The sequence below is a fragment of the Styela clava genome, chromosome 6 (genome assembly GCF_964204865.1).
Source record: "Styela clava chromosome 6, kaStyClav1.hap1.2, whole genome shotgun sequence".
Taxonomy (NCBI): domain Eukaryota; kingdom Metazoa; phylum Chordata; class Ascidiacea; order Stolidobranchia; family Styelidae; genus Styela; species Styela clava.
In genome coordinates, this window is record NC_135255.1 from 8794220 (window position 1) to 8812546 (window position 18327).

The 18327-nt window shown below is 34.0% G+C and overlaps 2 protein-coding genes across 2 annotated transcripts in view; both read right to left on the reverse strand.

Moving 5' to 3' along the window:
* Nucleotides 1-7365: 7365 nt before the first annotated feature.
* Nucleotides 7366-18327, reverse strand: part of LOC144424303 (uncharacterized) — a 69213-nt gene continuing 58251 nt past the window's right edge. Inside the window, exon 5 of the mRNA XM_078113478.1 lies at nucleotides 7366-7536. Within this exon, the coding sequence (XP_077969604.1) occupies nucleotides 7459-7536 (78 nt within the window). The 3' untranslated portion in view covers nucleotides 7366-7458. The remainder of the gene's footprint in view (nucleotides 7537-18327) is intronic.
* Nucleotides 14247-17417, reverse strand: LOC144424314 (DEP domain-containing protein 7-like). Its single transcript, XM_078113489.1, has 5 exons — nucleotides 17305-17417; nucleotides 15773-16036; nucleotides 15555-15655; nucleotides 14793-14898; nucleotides 14247-14678 (listed from the first exon to the last, which is right to left on the reverse strand). Exons 1-5 carry the CDS (start codon nucleotides 17398-17400, stop codon nucleotides 14505-14507), a joined length of 741 nt encoding a protein of 246 aa, XP_077969615.1. The 5' UTR covers nucleotides 17401-17417; the 3' UTR covers nucleotides 14247-14504.

Below are 18327 nucleotides of genomic sequence, written 5' to 3' on the forward strand. Positions count from 1 at the left end.
ATAGTAATTTGTAAAATGAAACTTCACAGCACCTATTGGATCAATTGTAAAATTTTTATTATTTAAAAATGGATTTTCTCTTGTATCGACCTCCAACAACAGGTTCTACGGAACGCCAAATATAATCGTAATCGTTAACTACGGTGTTGCATTTGTTTAACGTCTAAAACAAGAACGCGTTCCTCCCAATAACGGGTTCGCACGAACCCGCTGAATCGTATCACAAATCTTAATTACAATTATGTTTTCGGGTTTTCACAAGATATATTGCTTCGAGGTCCCACTTTACAAAACTAGGTTCCAAAATCACAACTGAAAGAATATTATTTTAGATATTTCAATATGCTTTGTATAAATAAAAAAAGCGTAATGCTCATAAAATCAAACAAAAACAACGATAACATGCGCAGCAAGTTTTTGATATTATGACGGTATACAATTGGCACGGATATATTTTAAAGGAAAACTCAGTCACGCCGTGAAAAATTTTGTTTCATTCCTGAAGCTAATTTTATTTTAACCATAATATATGAGTTTACTCATTTCTTCGGACTAAATTAATTCATAACGATGTCAATAACGTTCGAGATAAAAGCTGTCAATGTTCATATATCTCAAGTTTAGTAACGTTTCATGTCAGACATCTTTTTATATAAAATATATTGTTGACATATCATTAAAAGTTGTATATTTATATATGGGTCGTAAAAACAATTCCTCGCATAATTTGATGAAAGATATTACAAGGGCTGCTTCAGATTATAATCAAAGGGGTGAAGAGCGTTCCTGCGGCATTGCGACAATTTTGTTACTTCGTCCGAGTGCTCGACCTTCATTTGATCGCTTTCAATTTATTCCCACTTCCACAATGAAGCGATCGCATAAGACCATACAAAAGTTAAAAACAATGCGTTCCAGGCCTGCCAAAATCTACGTTACTATTCTAAAAGAAACATTCTATCATAGCCTATGTTTGAATATTTATTTGCTACATTGTTCTATAATAAAATGAGTAGATAATTATAAGTCATAAGAACCGTCAGATAATGTAATATTTGCGTCGTTGCATTATTTCGTTGAGAAGTCGGAAGCACTCATAACATCTGAGCATTCAGAATTATTTAGACGTGATGTCACGTTCAAATCAATTAAAGTATTCCTAATGTCATAAAGGTATTTTGCCGATGGATATGGTGTTGGTGTGTACACATCGATCCACTGAATCCCTGCGAGATGTTGACTATGTCATTATTAACATTGTATTTTCAAATAAGCTATAGGATCGGCCTGGTAATAAAGTGGTGCCCTGTGTCATAATTTGGGATTATGGCTAAATTAAATGTATTTTGGGGGGTCAATAATATTTCATAGTGGTCTGCATGTGAACAAAACCAATTTCAAAACTCAAAATGTTTGAGTTTAAATTATCCATGCTTGATCCGAGTGTTCTTAATTACGGTGACGTGCCCTGTGTCATAATTTGGGATTGTGGCTAAATTAAATGTATTTTGGGGGGTCAATAGTATTCATAGTGGTCTGCATGTGAACAAAACCAATTTCAAAACTCAAAATGTTTGAGTTTAAATTATCCATGCTTGATCCGAGTGTTCTTAATTACGGTGACGTCATCATATTTTTTTTTAAGGTATAATTTTTATTTTGATACAAGATCAATTTTATTTGTCTGAATATTTCAAAGCCTAAAAATAAACAAAGAATCTGTTGTTAGTTGAAAACGAAGTAATTTGAACGCGCGAGCAACGTTCTCCGGCTCATAATAAATAAACAAAGAAAGATACCAGACAGCTCGCGATCAAATGCTCTTCGATAAAACGAATATCACTTCACTTCAAAATCCCACTCTTGTTTTATTTTGAAGGTAACGTAAAGCTCGTCCAAAAGAAAACTCTTTCTCTAGCATATCAATCACGTGTTGACCACAGCGTTAAAAGTGAGAAACTTTATCTCGAAATTTTTTGAAATTTCTCTCTTCTTACCGGCGTATGGTCGAACGCATTTGCGCTACGTAATTCGGGCGCGTTTTAGTGGAAAGCGACGAAAATAAGCTTTTTAAAGATATATTGGGAAATGTACTAGCGTGTTTGATTAACTATTTATGGCATATTATAAAAGGGGTATAAAAAGTCGATTGGGATTAACGTATATAAAGGGTACCATATGGCGAACCACGGCCTCTCGTCCGGTTTCCATTCCATGTCGGGTATGGGATTAGTTAGTTATTTGTCTTCGGTACCATGGACTTGCTGGTGGAGGAAGGCGTATCCGACCAGCGGTTACGTGAATCACCCCACGGTGGCGAGGAGTCCACCAATCCTTTCGTACATAACTATCCCCGCATGGTATTCGAACCTGCGAACCCATACAGAGTAATTAGAGATGCGTTGGCGAGCGTATTCCTAACTCTTAGGACGATTAGTAACTCACCCATAATAATAATAATTCTTAAAATTTTGCACTGCCTTCGAGGTTATTTTGTGTTAATTTTTATCACCTGACAACTTTCAAAAATACTTCATTTGATGATTTGAACGAAAGATACCAATCTGAAGATGGAGTCTATTATGGAGTATTGTTGCCACATTTGTGCTGGTGCTCCCTGTACTGTTATTAACCTTCATGACCAATATCAAATGAGTTATGAATATGATTGGTCTCAAACTTGTTTCGGGGTGCATCATCTTTTTCACCATTGAAGTGTGGCCTCTCTCAGCTTATGTAACATAAATCATTGAGGCACATAAGCTCATAACATAGATCAGGGTTATCCAACCATTTTGGACGAAGGACCACATTTAGTTTACGAACGATTGCGCTGTCCACTTGACATGGTAGTTATATTCTAGTTTCACCGACTTCAGATCAAACAAAAAACAAACAAAGCACCTAAATTATTAGAACAACGAAAATACGAAGATACAGTAAAGTCAAAAGTTTTAACCACACATAAATATTTATGGGAAGTATGGCACTGCGTTTATCCGACAAGTTTGTCAATCATAGGTGCAATGGACGATGTAGAAATGCGGAACGGATTTTTCACGTGGCTGTCAGAAATTAGTCTCACGGGGGATTTTACTTGGTTCATCCTTGAAAAAAAATTGCTCGTAGAAGTGAATGCTGTCAAATATTGAGGTCATGAAACTGCCTCTTCTAGCTTCACAGATAAAATACAAGAAAACAGATTGAAATACATGGCAGACGATAAAAATAAATTTAAACATGTCTCACTAGCAATAACGACCATAAATGGACATAAAAGAAGATTTCGATAGCTAGGTGGTGCTTCTCGTGCGTTTGAACGACATTTTTTATTAGAAGTTTCAATAAAGGCTCAGATTTGTGAAAGACATTGCGATTCGAATAATACCACGCGGGCCACTCGGAAATCTTCTGCGGGCCACATGTGGCCCGCGGGCCACGGGTTTGACGACTCTAACATAGATGGTCAACAGCAGCAGCCAGAGCAGCTTTATTAAATTTATTCATTTTTTCCCCGATTACTATGGGACCCTATACTTTACCTAGACCTCGACCATTGCTGTTTAAATATAGCAAGGCACTTTCTAGTTCATTTCGCACACTTTTCCTTCAGTGTTCCTTAAAATGGCATTACTTGGAAACTTGATCGACTTTATGCAAACCAAAATTCCTAGATAATTGAATAGAATCAAATTCTTTGAAATATGGAAAGTAGGCTGTTCTAAACGTCCTGTCATTTGGACCCCCAAATAAAAGTTTTCATGCAATAACTTCTGGCATTCTGAACATCTTACAATCTCGCATCACACTGAATATGATGTGAGCATGTAGACAGCGCACGATGCAATCTCCAAGGGCGGTACATTTACGTTGGAAGTAACTTTACTATGTACACAGCTTACAAGCCGAAAAGAAACCCCAAACTAATTACACAATCAGCATTTCAGAACCCACTCTCCTACCAAAACGTACTTCACATCTATGATATATATTGTAATATGCGTCCTTACGTGAATTACTTTCTCTCTTTTCTCTCCAACTACCTACGCGAAGAGAAGCTTCAATCAAATATAGAAAATAATGGTACCTTACGACGACATATATATAACTTGAATCAAAGTTTGGGATCGGGCTCTGCTTCCAGCGTCATCTAAGATCAGCTCGGTTCATTGAAGTGGCTGTAATCAATTTCTGCTGATTCAAACCCTATAAATAATGCCATGAAAACTAAGCCGATTTTATGTAAATGTTAATTTTTCTTTACCGTTTAAATAGACAAAAATACAGATAGAGAGAGCTGATAGAAAATAAAGAAAGTATATTATGCACTGTGTAAGAACATCTAAAAACGATTGGTGACTCAAAGGCAAGTGGGCTCAATAGAGTCCCTGGTGTATCATAGCTAGTAAAAGCAGGAAAAACGGTTTTAATAAATTTATTTGCCACAGGTCTCGTGTCTCAGCGTTCAACTTTTGTTTAATAGAATTCCACTCATCTCTAGTTCCACAGAGAAACAAATTGGTCAGATTGAACGAGAATGAAAAACAACTTTTTTCTCTGAAATATGCAGAAGTCTTCGTTTTTATTCTAAAAAAGTATTTAATATTTATTCCATTCTAAGAGAGCAATGTCCGAAGATGGGTACGAATGTACAATGACTAACAATGACACAGTACCCGTAGCTTACGGTGTCTACAAATGCTGTTTTCTAATTTGTGCTATTTTAGGGCATTTGTCTCACATTCACCAAATTCCCACTATTCCAACTGAACTGTTACCATATAGATTATAGAATATATATATATATATATATATATATATATCTTGGAGCAAATGATTACGGTATTCACATGAGGTGACAATCATACAATTGGGACACGAATTATTTTGACTCAGCACAAAGTTCGTTATCTAATCATTCAACATTTTCAATTCCAAATAGCAAATCAAGTCTCAACGCGAAGCAATCCACATCGGTGGTATCGATAAGAATATGTAATGAAGTTGCCTTGACTGAGGCTGCTGCTGTTGACCACACCCAAATTTTTGACCAATGACCCTCAACGATTTCGCTCTCGATGTCTTTGTTACAGTGTATATAAAATAAGTTAAACAAAGTCACACTTTATTGATTTGAAAGATGATGCACTCCGAATAAATTTTTTGACCAATAATATTCATAACCACTGCGATTCATTGATTTGTTCAAAGTGGATTTCTTATATATATTTCCTCTCCTTATTCGGGTACAAGGGGGAGAAAAAGGTCCGACACTATTTTGACAATTATTTGAACCACACTTTTGATATCTCTCACCAATTCATGCTACGAATTGTTTTTTTGCAATACATATAAAACTTTTGATATGTCAAGAGTATGTATTTCCCACAAATATTTACTTTACTCAATTCAGGATATATATACGAACTTACTTTGAAAGCTTTATTGCCTTTATCACAAATTTTAATAAACTCGTGATGAATTAGCTTTAGTTGAACAAATGAGCAAACATATATATGCTTGAAGTAAAATTAGCATTAGAAATGCAACAGAATTTTCCACGGCGTAACTATAGGTTTTATATCCGTGCCAATTGCATACCGCCATAATAATGAAAAGATGCCGAATTTCGTTTTTTATGCATGGTTTCGTTAATTTTATGAACATTTCTCTTTTCTGGGTATTTATTTCAAAGCACAATAAAACAGTCAAATAATATTCTTGCAGTAAGGATTTTGAAACGTAGTATCATATAATATGATGGAATGAAGAATGTCGTGATCGATATTCCTTACTGTAACTTTTCTAAAATTTTGATTTCGAAAGACAATAATTTCAGAGTGATTTTTATTTTCTGAATTATATTCTGCCGTTTATTTTGCAAAAACCTAAAGCTTTACAACTGTAAAGTACACCTAGAAAATGTGCAGATATATAACAGTACATGGAAGAGAATTGTAAACAAAGCTGTAGAAATCATGTAGTATCTCTGGAAACGTCATTTTCTATCCCTTCTGATATCTACATGGAATGACTTACATCTGACGATATAATTCTGAAAATCTTGCTGGAAGAAGGTTGTTTAAACTGCATATGTTGACATGCAGCCTATTTCTAACAGCGTGCATTACTGTGGTTATAGATGTCCATAGCCATCCAACCTCGTTCATTTATTACAAATGTGGTTTGACACCAAATGAGAATGTAGACTGGTCTCAGGCAAGTATTTATGAACGTATTTGATGTATGAAGTATACATGCTAAACTAATGGAATACTTCAATAAGTAATTATGAGAACACTTGCCCTTCGAAATGGGGTACGGCAATTTTGGGAAACTCTTTAATACCCAATTGCAAATAAGATCAAATTATATTTAACTTTTCCTGATAGATACCTTCTTCAGTCTGATATCTGTCATCTAAATCTCCAGATGGAATGTTTTCAAGAGTAGTCAATTGTCAAGCTATAAAAAATATCACAAATGACGTCCAAGTCATTTCGACCCGGCGTACTGGTATCTAAGATTACACCACAATTTTCCGATTGGTTCAACGTTTCTTTCCTACAAAAACTCTTTGCAATTCCGAGGATTTTTTTCGTTAAATATGTCATTCAAGAAAAGAACTTGGTCTTATGACTATTTGAAATATGGCTTTACCTGCTCAACTGAACGTGACTCCAATGCGAGAATGGCGTGAGAATTGTCCCTTTTGAATCGAAGCCACGTATCTCTCAATTGGTTACCGAAAAACAGCAGCAGAAGTATCACTAATAAATCTAATGAATAATTGAAGTTTACTGTTTGTTGCAATTTATTCTGCTACAACCAATGGAGCAATCAGTTTTTTTTTTGGTGGTTGATACTCTCTTGGCAAAGCATTTCCTTCACATTTAACTCGCAAAAACAACCTATGCTCAACAGTAAGGCAACGAATTCATATTTTATCAATCGAAGGCGGTCAAATTTTCTATAAATTTGTATGAAATCGACTTCCCCTCAATAAGTTCAGGTTGCGCTCTTAGTTCAAATATTTGGGGTTCGACAGAAGCTTGCGGAATAGCGTAGGGGTTTGGCAGGCTCACAAAGGTAAATAACCACTGACTTAAGCGGTCCTCGAAAATTTCTTCGTCGTGGAAACTTTGTGGAAACGTTAGGCGCTACGCTCTAAACAATTATCAGAATCAATTTCCCCAAATACATTTTCCGTAATACCCCGCCTTTGAAATAGAGTGAAAGAGAGATTGATAGAGAGATCCGATAGTAAATAAAGCAAGTATTCCAAACATTGTCTATCAAACAAACAGTGAAATTGGTGAATATTTTTTGTTATGCGTCTGAATATTTATTTGCTATATCGTTCTATAATAGGATGAGTGGATATAATATGAGTCAAACAATCCAATTTTCGGCAGTGGCATTGAGAAAAATTTAGAGGCGATGTCACATTCAAATCAATCAAAGTATTTCTGACGCCAAGAAGATCTTCCGCTGTTGGATATGGTGTTGATGTAAACACCCCGATCCATCGAATCCCTGAAAAATTTGAGACTTTGTTGTAATTAACGTTGTATTATGAAAATATTTACTGTAGTGAATATTGGTAAAAACTGATCAAAACTAAGTACACCAAGGTATCCGTTTTGGTATCAAATTTCACACAATTTAAATTTTATTTCATTTTATTAGATTTTGACATCTGTTATTTTGTGCGTGACTGATTGCATTGGAAACACAATGCTACTATGTTTTTTTTTGTCTCATTTAACGCATTTGGTGTTTCTCGAAACGGGGACTTAAAATATAAGATTTCTACTCATGTTCACTTTCACGCAAAGTAAAAACTAATTTGTTCCCTGCAATAGTTACACTTCAAAGATTTCCTTCAAATTTATTACAATCAACAGCAAGAATATATGTTAAATAATCTGATGCAAATAAGATCTTTGTGTTGCTATTCACATGAGATTCAACTGTAAGGATAAACACATAAGTTATACAAATGTTTGTGTTACAAGTGGTCACAATAGAAAGTAATGTACAGATATTAAATAAATCAGATCATAAATTAGGATTTCCATTAGATTTCTTCCGTTTACTATTGGGTTACTTGGTATATTTTATACAACAGTATCGCATATCGCCTTTTTGTTATGGTGATAGATTGCAACAGTGCTTAGTTGTTTTATTAAAAAGGCATAAGTTTCGGTATTTTGTCAGATCTATGACTTTCTATTTTTTAAAACTTTTCCTTAAAGATGCTAAGCTATTATAGGATATCAAAAAACTGTGTTGACGTGTGTTGAAGATTTTTCTCCAAGATATATTATCGCATGATGTTTGCAAATTCTCCTTGTAGAACTTAGGTTCATTTGTGCATATACTGTGTCCATGTCTATTTGATTTCGATTGAAAAAGCCTTGGCATCGAAATTTCTTAGACCTATTCTGAAAAAGTTCATACGCGCAAACCTAAATTCTTCCAACCAAGAGTTAGTTATCGTAAAATTACATTTTCACGTAAGTTCGTTTTGGCAAGTGAGCAAACGTTCGTTGTTGCAAAACTATATTGGCGAAAAAATCCGGGTTGACAGTAGCTTTATTTTAGGAAATGTAATTCGTGCTCGCGAAACCATATTCTCGCTTTTCGCATAAAGCTATATTTTCAAAATTTTGCAGCCACATTTGCCCACGGCCTGCGAACCTGAATTTCGCGAGCCTATCAGAATGCATTTTGATAAATATTAGTAGTGCAGGCGAATCCTTTTCTTATCGGAGTTGGGTCGATAACACAGACACAATAGTGTGGCATGTGAATAGAGTACATGCATCTAAAATACATTGACTGTTTATGTAAATCATTCGAATGACTCTCTCTCTATATATATACATATACATATGCTATATTTTGCTGCAGTTGGGCCACTCGTTTTCTGTGGCATATAATGAGCTACTCGCAGCGCTATTTTTAGCGGTTTTTAATAAAAAATGGTATGACAAAATGTTACGCAAGTAATACAGTTCGTTTAATATAGTCGAGTTGGTGCCCAATCGTAGCCGGAGTGGTTTCAATTACCTATTTGACCTTTGACCCCCAAATAAATAAAAATTATTGTGTTGAAGCTGTACTGAAAATTCTAGTATTCTCGAATATATATTCCAATAAAACACAACTGAAAATAATATTATAATCAAAATTCATTGAATAATTTTCGAGAAAATAGGGTTCAACATTTTTTTATTCATCGTTTTTTGGTCATAACTTTTGATATAATTAAAACAAACCAAAAATGTTGTTACCATTCAATTGGTATTTGAGAGACGCATTCAACGATATATTACTTAATGATTGGATAGCTAAAAAAAAATTAAAAATTTTGAAATTTGCAAATAAATGGGGTTGGGAAACTACTTTTTATCGCATATCGAATTAAGTTACTAGGGTTTCATTGATTATAATTTGATTTTCCGCCTTTGATGTTCGTTTTTTGTTGTATTCAAATATATTTGAATATAACAAGTGCATTGCACGTGCTTTCCATCAACTTCAGGCAAAAAACTCAAAAGATCGCTTCAAGATGGATGGTGATGTTATCAAAAACGCAATTTTCGCCGTAATTATAAGTTTTTCTAGCGATAATATAATGCATTAGCAATTAAAAGTATTTATATGAGCAAGTTAAAACTAAACCTAGTATCTTGGTACTTCACATCATTGAATCGAACCTTCACCTGATTAATTAACCATTTTTTAAACAAATATAGTTTCCATTTCGGGAACGGGAAGAAGAATCGACGATGTATGAAAACTCGAATTCTCGCAGAATTAAATCCAATAGCCCGGTCTAGGAAGGCAATTAACTTTTCCTTTCCCATTGAATGCAAAGTTTCGTGTTCTGATGACCGTGAGTTTGCTTAATCATATAATTCAAACTGGAGAACAAAGGGAATGAAAGTGGAAAACGAAATAACTTGGTATCGGCATGAGCAACTTAGACTTGCGGTATAGAAAGTTGTCCTAATTCCTACATTTCTACGAGTCTCAATAACAAGTTTCAAGTATTCCATTTGTTAATTAGGAATACAGCCGCTGAAAGGTCACAGAGCTTATTAAAATAGATTTTAGGGCTAATTACCTCCTTGTAATCTGAATTTCAACTGTGCAGGGTTCAATTTCCGATTTTCAGGTAATTTATTTTTCCGAGTGGGATTCGTCGAAAATAGCCACTGAAATGAAAATATATGAAACGATCTTCTCTCTCGTTTTGCGTTGTCTCGCCGCGGGATCATATGATCGCCGCCATCTTGGCATCTATGCTTCCAAAGTTTCTTCGTGTTGCATATGGTTTTGGCCAGTTTTCGTCTATTTTACTACCCAGTGCGCCGCATATGAATTTATATTCGACACTTTGTGGGTGTTCAAATACAAATGTGTTCGAGTTGTATTTTTAGAGCCTGATGTAGATCTCGTTCTTGAAAAAATTTGGTTGTTTAGGTTTAGGCGATTGTACAATAGATATAAGTGGAAACAATTGTTCTTGCCTGGTATCATGAAATGCAATAACCTCCACGGGGAAGATTTCACCTGAGTCTCCAGTATAGGAAGAAGTGAAGTTTAGTTGATACTGCCGTAGTCTGTGTACCAAGTTGAGGTTAGGCCATAACTTTATTCCGATTTTTCTTATTTTAGTTCCATTACAAGTTCGGGTACTGTGTGTGTTACCCAAATGGATACACCCTTCGGTCCCTTTACACAACTTGATGTAAAGTAGGCGAACAATATTATTTACCTCCATATTGGACAATTTAAATATGGTGTTCCCGAAGTATGCGAACCAAGATGGCGGACATCGGAACGTAACATGGGTAACAGGTTAGGGTTAGGCAATAATTTTTTTCCGATTTTCCTTATTTTAGTCCTATTATCAGTTCGAAGACTAGCCAAGAGCCTCCCGTAGTATTTATACCTAACATTATGGCCCAACCCTAACCTAGTACACATATTACATTCCGATGTCCGCCATCTTGGTTCGCATACTTCGGGAGCCCCTTAAATATATATCTCGGGTAGGCCACTACGGCGCCAGGCCACGCAAAATACTTACGGCAAAAAAAAATATGGCCAAATATAGGCAAATGGGTAATCGATTCCGATAAGCCCTCTTGGCTGATGTTCTGTGATCGTTTTTGTTCGCTTCTGACTGATACGTTGGCCATATTAGTAACCACGACTTACGCATATTCATATAACTGCCAAAATTAGACCGTATGGTGGGCTGGGGTATATTAGCGTCGCATCGCAAAATTCGGAAGCATGTCGTCAAAACGAGAGAGGCTTCAAATGATCCCGCGAAAACGAGAGAGAAGCACACTCTATATTTCTGTGAAAATAGCTCACAATGTACTAGAGCATTGGTTCTTAAACCAAATGTGAGTGTGCTTAAGTTTTAGGATTATATGGTCGTAGCTTTCTTGTTTTAATAGTATATAAACGCTATGGTATCGCCATTTATTCAACTGTGTAATACGGGGCTTGATATTTGAATGGTTAAAGTATTCCAGTAAAGATAATCCGATAGAATTTTTCTTGCAAAGACGTTAATTAAAGAAATGTAAAGATAAGGTTACGGCGAGGTTTTTGATGTTATGAATCCAATGCCAATTAATATATTATTGAAGTGTGATGATTCAATGAACGCCTTATCTCTTTATCGTAACTGATTATCAAGTTCCATTATGACCATAACAAATTTATCTGTCATCAATGAATATTATTAATATATTAATATTTATGATCGTTTAGAAAGTCAGTTATCATTATTAGCATAGCTAAGTAAGAATAAATTAGCGGCATAGCTTGAAAAACTATGGAAAATCAAAATGGAGAAGAATTAGACTACAACAATTGTCTCATCGAAAACACAAAATCAGAAAACAAAGCTTTTAAAGCAACAAAGATATGGAACGTTATTGTGAATTCGTTCAAATTACAAATGTATTGCGGCCGGAGGCGAAAAAATCTTAAAATTTATGAAGATTGTTTCACCGGTTCACCAGCTGTCACCACAATGCATTCTATTTTAGAGGAAATAGGAAACTATGAGAACGTGTTAAGATGTCAGGTACGGAAACTAGAATAGAAATTGCGAGTTTTCACAATGGAATAGTAATATTTTTAAAGATTTAGTTTTCAAACATTTTCAAAATGTTTTAAATGTTTTTATTTAACCCCCAGGCCAAAAAACTGCTACAAAAATTCATCGATCAACGTATTATAGAAGATGTTAATGGCAAATGGTTGTCGGAAGAGTTCAGAGATTCGGGAAAATTATATAGGTAAATATATAACCTTATTCAAAATAAAACAGAACGTTTTATTTATAGGTGGTCAGTTTTACATCAATGTCACAATTTATTTTAAGAAAGTACTTATTTTATATTGTTATGGTCTATGTTTTAGGTAGATGCAAAATTCCATAGAACTTTTTTGCTGTGATTACATTTCCATCGGAAACAAAGCGTTGTCTCACAATAAACGTTGCTATTCCCATTTGCAGATTTTCTAAATGTGCTATCGAAAAAGAATTGAATGGTAATAAAGACATGTCCTTGAATCGAAGTGGTTCCACCCAATCACTACTAAGGACGAAGGTTTGTCATCTGTTGATATTTTATTGATATGTGTATATATAATATTATTCTTATGAAGCGTTTTTGTCCACGCAAGCAAGTACGATATATATGGTATTTTATTGATGCTACTGCGATGCTTAGTCAAATTTCATTTTAAAATATATTATTAATAATATTATTTATTATACATTTAATTTATTTAAAAAGTGAAAAATAATTACCAAGTGAAAAATTATTTACGCCAATTACAATTTTTATTTTATTTTTAGTCTCTTTCAAGATCGAAATCAATTATGACTCATTCTCCGGCAAAGGTAAAAAATACTCAATCAGTTCCTACAACGCGAAAGATACATCGGATAGGGAATCTTCCAACGTCATAAAAATGGCTAGAATTTTATTTTCTCTAAATTTTAAGCAATCAAATACGCGATAAATTTTTCCTGAAAATTTTAATTCTCCAGCACTTTATTTTTAAATAACGCAATGCCTGTATCTATTTTTTTTACAATTCATGTATTGCAAATTATGTGTTATTTTATTATTATGCAATTGATCATTTACTTTTTTATAATTTTTATGCAATTATATAAGGTTTATTTATAATTTGAGTTGTTAAAGTATATTACAGGTTTGGTTGAAAACTAAAAATTGTAATATACGTATTAAGTTTAAATTAAGTTTGATCAGGGAAATCGTGGCGAACACATTAGATGAGCTCACAAGAAAGCAATGCTCAAAATATATGGACACGGTAGCTAAAACGAAATATTCCACCCACGTTTTTCTCAAAATTCATAGCCTGGACAACGCAGAGGAGCATCGTAACTTACCGTAAGGTATGGTACCGCATTTCCATAGGTTCGCCAGGTCCTATGTAAGACATATGACAATGATGATCCAAGCGTCTATTGCCAACGTGAAATAAAATACCAAACGATTCGACTCACAACTGCAGAATCTAATCTTTTACGGTACTTTACCTTTGACCGCTAATTTTCCGTACCTAGTTTAGAGTGTGGTCATCGTTGTGTGAATTGTGTAATCGTTCTTCGAATCAGGACTTTTAAAACAGGACTTTCAATTTCCAATTTCTTGATGTCCGATTGTACATTTTCAAAGAATCGAGACAGATCACTCCTCGAAACCGTGGATTACCGGCCATCGGAATAACGGATTAACTATAAGCCTACCATATATAAATTTTCTGTTTCAACATTGAAAGTTTCAAATATTTCGATCAGAACCAAATGTTACGAAATTCTTCATTATAGATTGAATATGCTAAACATTTCTATATTTTTTGAACAACAAATTTGAAATGATTTCATTGTGGATGCGCTCCACCAATCAATTTAAGAGATATTTTGTTAAAAACACCCAAAACTGAGCATAGATAGATATTTATCTTCAGATCAACCAGATAATAGAACTGGAAAATATTTTATAACCTTGAATTACCAATCGAAACCTACCTTCTTTACTAATAGACAACAATACCTGCATCAGATCGAGTTCTTATAATCAAACAGTAACATGGTGTTTGACTGATCAACTATGCAAATCTAACATATTACAGACGATATCTTTTAAAAATATATCTATATTTTGATTGCGAAAAACATCAGAAGATTGAAAGACCTAACAATTTGTGGGCAATAGAGTTATTCAAGCAAGGGAACAAGGAATAAAAAAAATATAAAAATAATTGTAATGAAAAAGAAAAGAGATGTAGATTAGATATAGGTCAGTCGTTCACATAAAGTTTTCTAAGTTTGAATAGATTAATAATAAGCGTTTAGTTCTGATTTGCATTTGTCGCTTCTCTTTCCATTCATTTTCGATACAGCGAAACTAAATTTTCCAGTACACTCAAAACTTTTGATTTTGGACTTTCGAAGTCGATGTTAAAAAGAATTTCGCGCCTTTGATAACTGCACAAGAGTTTTCTTTCGTTGAGAATTCGAACATTGAACTTGAGGTTGAATATTTTCTGAGTACCGATGGTGATTTGTTGACTAACTTTTTTGTTCGTGGTGTGGTCAGCTGTAAAACGTTGTTTTGAATTATTACACAGTTCAAAGTTGTCAGAAATCAACAAGTAACAAACTAATGCATAAATAAATATAAGATTAAACTTTTTAATGCGTGAATACATACCTTTGATTGCATAAAGTATGAGCGGAGAGATTTGGATCTTCTATGAGGAGAGTTTGTTGTCTTTGCAGTACTCTCGAGTAAAGAGAGTTCAGGATCTTTGGGAAATCTAATAAGCAAATGAAAAACGAGTTTTCAAAATATATCGACGAAAGATGAGAATAAACTCGAAATCCTTATTATGGCGTCATAAAAGATTAGTTGTAGCGTCTTTGCATTAGAGGACTCTTACAATTGGCATAGTCTAGGCCAGTGGTTCCCAAACTTTTTGTACCATCGCCCCCCTACAGTACTTTATAAAACTTCATCGCCCCCCGGCACTGCAAAAAAAATTGAAAGTCTGAAACGAATATATTACAGACCAAATAAGAAGACAAATCATATTTTATTGTGTTTTTTAATGCGATGGATGAGCTTGGTGTTCTTCAGCGAGTTTTTTATTATATCTAAAATTACCCTGTTTACTGATGGAAAAGCGATTTCGTTGTTTTGATAGCAATAGCAGCACGGCTGAAAACCTCTCTTTCACCATATAATAGGTCGGGAATGGAAGAATCCAGGGTTCTACCTCCTCAAAACCCGCCGTGTACTCTTGCATTTAACTCCCTAAAGTGTACTCCCTCAGTGTAAATTAGTATCAATATTTTTTTAAGCTGTCAAAAAATCTTTTTAATGTTTAATACATCAGATATTATGCTAATAAAAATAAAATAAATAAAAATACTAATAAAAATAATATTTTATTAACCCTTAATTAATAATTACCTGTAAAGCTTTCCGGAATCAACAAATTTTTCATTCATCCATTTTCCATGGATATCTTCGATTAGATGTTGGTCAATGAATTTTTGAAGAAGTTTGGCAACCTGATTAAGAAATGTATTAGAATTAAATAATTATATAAAAAAGGAATTAAATTTATGAGTTTTGACGTGGAATATCATAATTCGATTCAATTCATGAAAGATGATACGAAACCATACCTGAATGCGTAAAATATTTCCAAATTGTTTTTTTGATAGTAAAATGAAATGCATTGTATCAATTGCAGATGATCCCGTAAAGCATTCTTCATAAATTTTCATATTTCTTCTTATTTTCTTGCATTGCATTTTTGACTTGAAAGTATCAACAAGATTATTCCAAACCAAGGTTGCTTTAAACGTCTTTGTTGCACCTTTAGCATCATTGTCGGTCGTATAGTTATCAGGTCGTATGAATGATTTTGCATTCATTTCGATATTGTCCTGAAGAAATTAAATTTAGTCAGTTCAATTTGCTTCCCTGAGTTAATTAATGCTAACTGACTTTCTAAATAACAATATATATACTTCTGTTTTCAATATTTTATCAATTAAAAACTAACAGATAAGAATCATGTGATTTGTGTCTTTTGATATTGTGTAATTAAGTTTGGTTGAGCTGATTTTTCTTATCTTACTTTTGCGATGAGAAGATTTATTGATAAGCTTATTCAATACCAAATAACAATAAAACAGTTAATTAACTTTTTATCTTCCTTTCCGCGTAAATCGCATGTTCAAATCTTGTGAATCGTTTGGCGAACCCGGTTGGTGCTGGCAACAATACATTATCTGTATTTTATAATTAGGTTTTTCTGATTCGTCGCAATCAGATCAGTTTTCTTAGCGATTTTTTACCTTCACTTTTACATACAACGATCAGGCGTTATGATACAGTAATGCATACAGAGTATAGCAAAACTCACAAGTTCATTTCAAATATTTTTATAAATGGTGATAATACAAAAGAACTTGTTATCTCTTCAACATTATAATTTACATTTATAAAATAAATATATTATATATCCAGAAAACAGTCGATTGAATTTTATGTCGTTGATAAACAACTGGTTCCATGTGACCCACTCAACTCTTGAACATCAACAAAAATCCGGAGTCCCTTAACACTCTCGAGCAATTTAATAGAAATAATTTTATAAATCAGGAAGTGCACAAAGTGTAAAAACTTAAGTATGATCCAATATCATTTAACGTATCAGATGCAACACAATAAAAAAGTGTGGAAAAGGGTATTTGATAAATTCACACTTTTGGAAACAGTGCGAAAAGAGGGAAAAAAAACTCAAAGGAAAGAGATTGAATTGTTGTAAGTTATGGGATATATTTTGTATTTTATAAAATTTATTATATTTTTTTTAATTGCGCATATATATTCTTAAAAATGAATTAAAAACGAAAAAGATTTTGAGTGCATGCTACATCATTTTCAATATGCCTAAAGGGATAATATATATATTATATACAATAACCTATATATAATTCTGGCGCAAACTTTAAATAGTCTCCATCGCTTACAAAAATGTAACTGTGAATAAAAAACAATCTAGATTGTAGTTGATTTCACATTTGGTTATTCAATATTATATTATCGAGGTTATAATGTTTCCGAGTAATAAAATTATTAATAAAGTGTACCATCTATCAGTTGTGTACAATTGGGATTCAATCACATTACATTTAATTAGGCTTACCATACGTCCCGCTTTAGGCGGGACAGTCCCGCTTTTCAGCGTCTTGTCTCGCCGTCCCGACAAGTCAGCCAAAAGTCCGCTTTTGTGTTCAGCCATCCAGCATAATACACGAACATGTTGTTACTGTCTCATCTCGTTACTGTTGTTTCTGTGTAGCGCGGCGCTAGCCTACTTACTGAAGGTGAATGCGCTTGTTTCCCGCTAAATCCCATTGATAGCAGACGTATCGCATGTAAAACCAATACTAATTAGTCTAAATTCGAATTATTTGTACCGGTATCGTTAAAGTCAATTCCTTTCTATTTTTCGAACTGAACTCGATATTTGGACAGAGAATATGCGCATTAAATTTCGATAACAATATGGGCAATAAATACAGCCGGGACAGCTTTAAATGTAGGCATATGTAGCACAATCGGAAAATGTGAAGTTACAAAATCACAGCTAAGGGGTCGTTGTCTTTTCAGGCGTCCCGATTTGAAGTCACAAAAATATGGTAACCCTACATTTAATGATTGGGTTCAAGGTAATGGAGACCTGCTATTAGTGACCAAAGTTGAATAAACCCTAGAAAAAAAATCAGTTTTGTGTTTAAATTCCTGCATTTCATCCATTTGAGACAACTCTGCGGGATAGTCTTCGCGGTTGCCGCCGGCTTCCATATATGACGGAGGTTTGGCGCTGAACGTCGGATGTCTGGAATTGCACCTGATAGTTATTTTTGTTGCGGACACGCTTCACACTAATTAGTTATGTTTGTCAATTAGAAGATGATTATTAAACAAGTTCATGCATTTTATTATAAATATAAGAACGGTCGTTTAATTATTATATTCTTTAGTAAGATAAGTCATAGACGCATTGAAAATAAAATATAGGTAATTTGAGAAGATAGATAGGTAGATCATATGTAGGCACTATATGGCGTTTGCGCGATTGAATTTCAGCGATGTGGTAGGTGGTCACACTACTGGTGCTGTAAATGATTTGATGAAACTTCGTTTTGGCCTTCGAACCAAATGT